Source organism: Ictalurus punctatus, chromosome 21, assembly GCF_001660625.3.
Source record: "Ictalurus punctatus breed USDA103 chromosome 21, Coco_2.0, whole genome shotgun sequence".
NCBI lineage: Eukaryota > Metazoa > Chordata > Actinopteri > Siluriformes > Ictaluridae > Ictalurus > Ictalurus punctatus.
This window is the reverse complement of record NC_030436.2, coordinates 19,157,501-19,165,000: the sequence shown is the minus strand read 5'-3', so window position 1 is coordinate 19,165,000 and position 7,500 is coordinate 19,157,501. Positions and strand designations below refer to the sequence as shown.

General features: G+C 47.2%; 1 protein-coding gene across 9 annotated transcripts in view; it reads right to left on the bottom strand.

The window, feature by feature from the left end:
• itpr1b (inositol 1,4,5-trisphosphate receptor, type 1b) overlaps positions 1-7,500 on the bottom strand; it is a 111,556-nt gene that overhangs the window by 5,957 nt on the left and 98,099 nt on the right. For all 9 annotated transcript variants that reach the window (XM_053673887.1, XM_017450380.3, XM_053673885.1 and 6 more), the window contains one exon: positions 7,026-7,186. In XM_053673887.1, coding sequence (XP_053529862.1) covers positions 7,026-7,186 — 161 coding nt within the window. The remainder of the gene's footprint in view (positions 1-7,025; positions 7,187-7,500) is intronic.

Genomic DNA, 7,500 nt, shown 5'->3' with positions numbered 1-7,500 from the left:
CCCGCCCATTTGTGGGAAATCACCGCCTCTTAAGACGAGTGGCCAAAACACCAGACAATGCTGCTTATTTATAGGATACACGCATGATCTGGCAAGCACACTTCCTGTTGATCTCGTATCAGGGTTTCAACTCTGTATAGTGAGTGTCTCTCACTCTCTCTCTCTGTCTGTCTGTCTGTCTGTCTGTCTTTCTGTCTGTCTGTCTGTCTGAGCAATTTTAAGCATGTAATTGAATTAAATCCAGCTTGGACTATCGGACGAACATTGAGTAATTCAGCAATAATTCCAACAAACAAATCGACCACTCGCTCTTGACGTATCGTTCCCGAGACCGAGAGAATCTCAGACGGACGAGCGACCCCGGAAACATGACGCCTAATGAATGCAGAATTAAAAAGTTCCTCTCTCTGCAGCACAAACAGAACAATACACACACATTTCCTATCCTAGTACATTTCAAGAATAAGTCTGTAAGTATAAGGGTGACGTGTGGATGGCCATGAGGGGGGGGGGGGGGGGGGGGGGGCATAACGTCACTGGTATTGAGCCTAAGGGTGTGGAGCATCTCTGCAGAGGAATGTGTTAGGAAGAGACGGGCAAGCAAATGAGAGCTTGGAAGAGGAATGCTGAGACATCAGACAGAGAGAGAGAGAGAGAGAGAGAGAGAGAGAGAGAGAGAGAGAGAGAGAGAGAGAGAGAGAGAGAGAGATGAAGTACAGGCACACTTGTGGAAAGTCACTCCACTGCATTCTTTTGCCCTCTCCAAAATGCACATGCACACACACACACACAAACAAACACCCACACAAACACAAACACAAACACACACACACACACAGAGAGAGCAGTGTCAACCACCAGAGCATTTACACACTTATTTCATTAGTGGTTAGCGCATTCGCCTCACACCTCCCGGGTTGAGGGCTCGATTTCCGCCGTGGCCCTGTGTACGCGGAGTTCGCAAGTTCTCCGGGTACTCTAGTCTGAAGACATGCGCCGTAGGCCGAACGGCATGTCTGAAAGTGTCCGTAGTGTATGAATGTGTGCGTGTGTGTGTGTGTGTGTGTGTGCTGCGATGGATCGGCACCCCGTCCAGGGTGTCCCCCGCCTCGTGCCCCATGCTCCCTGGGATAGGCTCCAGGTTTCCCCCGTGACCCAATAAAGATGAGCGGTGCAGAAAACGGATGGGTGGATGTTAGTCCAGTGTCCAACTCCATCCAACAGGTCCTTTCATTTAAAACATCCCACTACGTTGTGCCTTTTAACATCGGATAAAAGTGAAACTACGCCGCGTTCCAAACCATGAACTTACGTGTTCCACCTTAAAAATTTTACCGGGAAAAAAAACAAAAAATCAAATCACATGAGAGGCATGTGGGACGTGACCTCATTAAATAAAGAAGGGGAACCATGGTGCTGGTGATTGTTTTAGGAACAACAGAAGCACGTCACACATTCAGGCCCTTTCCACGATGTTTACAGAATGGACCATTTCGATGTTTTCAATTTCCGCGTTTAATCTTAAGGCTCTTAAATAGTAAAAAAAAACATGAAAGGTAAATTATTTAAACGATTTTACATTTAAAAAAAAAAAAAAAAAGAAAGAAAAAAAGAAAGAAGGGTTTATAACAGCGCAATCTCCTTCCGCGTGTTACTTCGGATATTCTGTGGTGGGGTTACTTTCTATATCTAAAATATTTTGACTCGTTTAGAACCATCTCTTTCTCCCCTCCCCCTTCCGATAAGCAGCAGGGAAGGAACATACGCCTAAAACGTATTCGGATACGCTTGTTAGCTGGCGTGCGTGCGGCTGGAACGAAGGAGTTTAAGGTTATCAACACACACTGAGAAAATTCCGTATTGTGTGGTGATTGAGAATTCAAATCCCGCTGATGTCACAGCCATTCGGGATTCAAAACCGTCTGTGCTCTCTCTCTCTCCACTGTCAATCACAGCAACACTAGCCAATCACGCGCGTCTGTCAGCTCATGTATGTGGAAGACGGCAGAGCGCGCTTTCCTCTGCGAGCATTAGCGGCAGTTCAGGAAAATGATCCTGGCTTCATGTATCTCAGAGGAAGGACGTGTTCGCCTTCACGCTCCCTGTCTGCTAGCTGTCATATGATTGGCTGGTATTTGGGATTATATTATTATTATTATTATTGATAATAATAATAATAGAAGCACTGTTACTATTAATGATTAAAAAAAGGAAAGAAAAAAGATGGGAAAAAGAGCGAAGGAGAATATTAAAAGTGCATTAACAGTCTAAAACGGTGTGTGGTTGCCAGATGAAGTCCCCTTCTCTCAACGTCAACACACACAGGGAAATCACGCTGCCAGTGATGCATAGATGCTCATACTAATTCTGAGAGTAGAAGAGGAGTGTGTGTGTGTGTGTGTGCTCACACAGGAAGTGAACACAAACACAGTCACTCTCACGTAGGGGTTTGTGTTTAATGTGTCTGGCTCTGTCCAGCTGTCATCTCGACCACAGCAACCCACACGATCACCCGGATTAGCCCGTTAACCCCTCGTCTTCCTACAGACCGTTCACACACCTATTCCTATCCATCACTCCCCACCCTCGGATCATCCAATATTCTACGTCTTAAAGAACGAGACGCTTCTGGATATCACACATCTGCATATAAGGACTAACGCGAATTCTCAAGAATGAATCGTTACGCATGTTCAGAAGATTTCTGCCGCGTCTTCTATAGAAAAGGAACCATGTTTTTTTTTTTTTTTTTTTTGCGTCTCTCCCCTGCAATAACATTCTGTCTAAATAGGTCAGATATCTCCGAAAGAAACCGCCCAGCCATCATGAATATACGACCGATCGAACGCGCTCGAAAGACTAGTCATGTCGGGTTCGGAGCGGTGCAGTTCATGTCAAATTTCATCCGGGGTGTTCACTAGAGCGTTGGATCGGAGGGAAATGCTCTATAATCAGGAACTCGGAGTAAGAAATAAGTGTCCGGGCGATCAATGAAATGTACTCAGTGGCTAGATAGAAGAAAAATAAATAAATAAATAAATAAATAAATAAATAAATAAGTCCTCGTGTGTTTTCCTAGAGCTACGCGTCTGATACTCATCTCTTGTTGTTCGTTATTCCTAGCAGGGCCGGGCGATATGACGGTGTGATATCGATATCACGAGATATCGTGATACTTTTGTTGCTGTTTTGTTTTTTTTGCCCGCCCCCCACCCTCCCCCCAAGCAGCTGATTTGATGCCCAAATTTTCTGCGTAATCTTTCAAATTGTAAAACGTTTACCGAAAATAAATGAATAAATAAATAAATAAATAAATAAAAATGTCTATTGTGTTCTACTGTGTAAGGTATAGCATGCGACGGACAGACTCCACGGCACGGAGGTGCGACGAGGCCCGCTGCAGGACTTCCCAAAGCGCCGACGCCGGAGACTCCTTTCATACACGTGACATCGTCGTCTCCTCACTCAAAACCTCGCCGAGATGAATATGTCTAACGGCGAGATTTGTTTATGCGTTTTTTTTTGTTGTTTTTTACTAGCCGTCGATCATACGGAGTATCCTTGCGAACGGGCCGTCGCTATAGAAACGCCGCATCAGCCCGGGCGAGCGCGTTACCGTCTGACCGACCGGATTCAGAATTAAACCGTGCTGGGGGGTCTAAGTGAAATTCGATCAGATTAGATGAGCGGTTGGTTTTTACTCTAAGTGTCAAGAGGTCCGAGAGGTTTCTTTGTCGGACTGCGAACCCGTCTGTCGTCGTCGGTCTGAATCGTCAAGGAGCGAGCGTGAAGAATGACATTCTGCTCGATTTATTAACGGTTTCATTTTCTATGCAGAACGTTCCCTCATGACTGCTGCTGCTCCTACGTGTATTAAAAAAAAAAAAAAAAAAAAAAAAAAAAACCCCTGTCGGAGAGACACTGTAGCTAAATTGAGGGAGAAGGTACAGTAATACACTTCATGACTCACACTCGCAATCCTCACTTCCTCTACTTTCTGTTCTTCAGAAAACAGAACTCCGGCTATTTCTATGAAGAAAAAAAAAGCCCCGCCAAACGTGAATATAGAGATTACTCAAGTCCACATCCGTTTTCAGTGGGCTACTAACTTGGAAATGTGGAGGCGGATGAAATTGTCACAAGTCGAGGTTAGCTTTGTGTTGTTTGTTTGTTTGTTTGTTTGTTTGTCTGTCGGCGAACGAACGCTCCTAAAAGAGCCGTGTCATTTATCATTTATAATGTGAGAATGTGTATAAGGCTGTGCGTACCGATCTTAGCTGATTCCACCACAGGGACTTTGTTTACAACCAACAGCCTTCTCAGTAATTCAATGGAAATGCGCGTGTGCGCGCGTCTGTGCGTACGTGCTCGTGCAAGAGAGAGGGCGAGAGAGTGCGAGAGAGAGAGTGCGCGAGAGAGAGAGAGACAGAGAGAGAGAGAGAGTAAGAAAGAGAGAGAGCTTCGCCACAACAAATTAGACTGCAGCTGCTGCTTCAATGGAAATGAAGGAAGTGTGAATTTCATTACTAATACCACACGTACACACACACACACACACACACAGACACACACACAGGACGTGCTGCGGTCTGAACAGCAACAACGACGTCAGACCCAAAAGCAGCCCCTTTCAAGCTGCCTACACACATCTACAGAGCAATATCTGTGTGTCATGACAGTCATATATGATATTTCAAGGAGGAAACTGGATCACAGATTCACAGTTACTACACAAGAGCGGTTCAATTATTCATCACCTGTCCTGTGATGGATGAAACACCGCCGCATAATCCTCCCAACGCTTGTCACACGCCGTCCGTGCGCCCCAGCAGAGGCTGCAGACGTCAGCCGAGCTCCTAATAACGACGACGGCACGATTTACAAGAAGCCGTCTCCCAGTGACGTCGCGAGCACTTTTCAGCGGTCGTGTGGCCAAACGATAAGCCCACTATTTTATCACTTCGTTTATCTCTCTTTCCTTTCACAGAAGCGAAAGCTGAAAACCAGTTTGATGCTCACCACAGGAACATGTGTGTGCGTGTGTGACTGAGTGTGCGTTTCGGAACATGCAGATGCAGGCAGACTTTTTACTCTGGCTCTAAGCGACGACGACGAGGCCATGAACGTCTTTAAAAACGACTGGGGGATCTCATCCCCCGAGCTCCGCCTGACCCGTCCTGTCCCCCGAGAAACGTCTGGAGTCGCACCCCAGATTTGTCCGAGTCTTTATGGATTACTGCAGTGCTGTTGAAAATAAGTGCTGCTTCCTCTGATTAATAATCGCTGTTCGAGAAACTGACCTATTAATGAATCCGGTCTAGTTTTTTGGTCTTTGGGTGTGTGCATACGTGCTGCAGAGCGTGTGTGTGTGTGTGTGTGTGTGAGATGTGAAGCGAAGGCCGGCTAATCTTCAGGTCAGGTGCTTCCTCATAAGACCGCTCAGGAATCGGCCGGTGCCCGGAGGATCAGAAACCGTGTCGCCAACCAAACAGTGCGCTGACTGCGTCACGAGAGAAACCACTGGCGAAGTAGGGGCTTTCCTGCACACTTTTCCTTCTATAAAACTCCACGCCGCACCCTATAACTTTAGTAACGCGCTGCTGATGCTTCGGCTTAGCGAGACGGAGAGAAAAATCGGACGTTAAGAAAAAAAAAAAACTTTCAAATCGGCCGTTTAAGGAATCCCCCCCCCCCCCCCCCCCTCCCCCGCCGCTTTTAGTCGGGGTAAATGCTTTCCAGGAGCCGCTGCGTCACCGAGAGGAATTCGCTGAACATTTCACTGAGGTTGTTATAGGAGGAGGGGGAGGGTGGGGGGGGGCGGCATTTCTCAGGGAAGTTGAGGTAATCGCGGTCGACGGAGGTCATTATTTCTTGGGAGTCGTTCACACATGCACATACACAGAACACAGAAGACAGAGACCTTCCCACAAGGCTTAGCTGCGATCACAGGGCCAACTCATGCTCCTCTGGACATTTTACTGAGGTAAAATTTGCGTGTGTGCGCGCGCGTGTGTGTGTTCAATCGTTAGATGGCGTCTCTCATGGATTAACACATTCCAAGCTGCTGCCAAGACCGCTCTGAATCTTAATGCGGACAGACAGATTGAGTAATAGAGCTCGAATTTAGGGCGAAAAAAAAAAAACAACCCACCCATGAGGTCTTTCAGCTGGTTACGTAACTGGGCGGGTTGACACGGGGTCAGCGAGCGGATTTGCCGAGTGGAACGTAGTGGAAAATACCCAGCTAAAGTAAACCACGGTCTCTAAGGAACAGCTGCCCCTGACTCACGCGAGCTCTTTCGTTCCACTGATTCGGCAGTGACCCGTAGTGTTCACGAGGCCTTCACGTTCAAGCTGGACCATCTCTACCGCCTCATAAACCCTCACCGACGGTCCGGGAGTCGATCAGAGCGTTCTCGCGTCGCCGCGAACTTCCTCGTAAGACCTCAAATCCACCGGGTCTGTTCGCTCTCGATAGATCTCGTCAAAGCTCGCGTTAGTAAAACTGATAGGGATCAATTAACCGCTGTTAAGTAGACTAATCGCCGATGCTTTAATTATTACCAGGCAACACACGGGGAAAGAAACCTGATCACAGTCAGAAAAAGACAGCTACGCCTATGCAAAGCGGCGGAGTTTCTGGAAGTCTCTGAATGAATGTGTCTGAGTGGGCTTTGATTCTGGTTTTACTGTCAAAGGCTTTGTTGTCATTTCAAATGCGTCACGTTACATCCACGTAACCGGTCTGAAGCTGCCGCGTACGATGCAAAGGTTACGCAGAGCTGCATGTGAGTGCATGCAAGTCTGTAAAGGTTTCCAGATCATGATTCACCGCCGGCTTCATTTACGGTACGCTAAAGGCAAGCGGCGTCTCACTACGCCGTCGTCCTCACACGCTCGCTTACCGGAAGGACGGCGACGCGGGTCGACACGCGCATCGAGGTCGACCCGTCACGGCTTACGGCGGCGGACGCCGGGTCCCGACGGCCGTTAAACGCGGCCGCGCGGGCTTTCACCGCTCTTACCCGGATCATCTCGGCGACGTAGCTCTCGGGTCCCGTGTACTCGGTCGAGTCCTTCACTTTGATCAGCACTATGAAGAACAGGTAGTGCCACATGTTGTGCTCCACCTTGATGTGCTCCTCAAATGTCACCGTCTTGTTGTCAAACTTGTCCCTCTCCAGGCCTGTCAGTGCACACACACACACACACACACACACACACACACACACACACACATAACATAAGTTTTATGGCGTTCTACGGATGCCTTATTAATGTACGCACATTACGGATGACAGTAACTGTTATAAGTACAATATCACGTTCACACACTGGATTAAAACCAGGGACGCGCAACTCTAGCGTTAAAGGTTCATTATATCATCATAAGGTTAATTATATTTTTTAAAATAAAATAATAATAATAATAATAATAATAATAATAATGACACCCCACATCCCCATATAAGAAGTTGGAAAATCGTTCCATTATTCCAC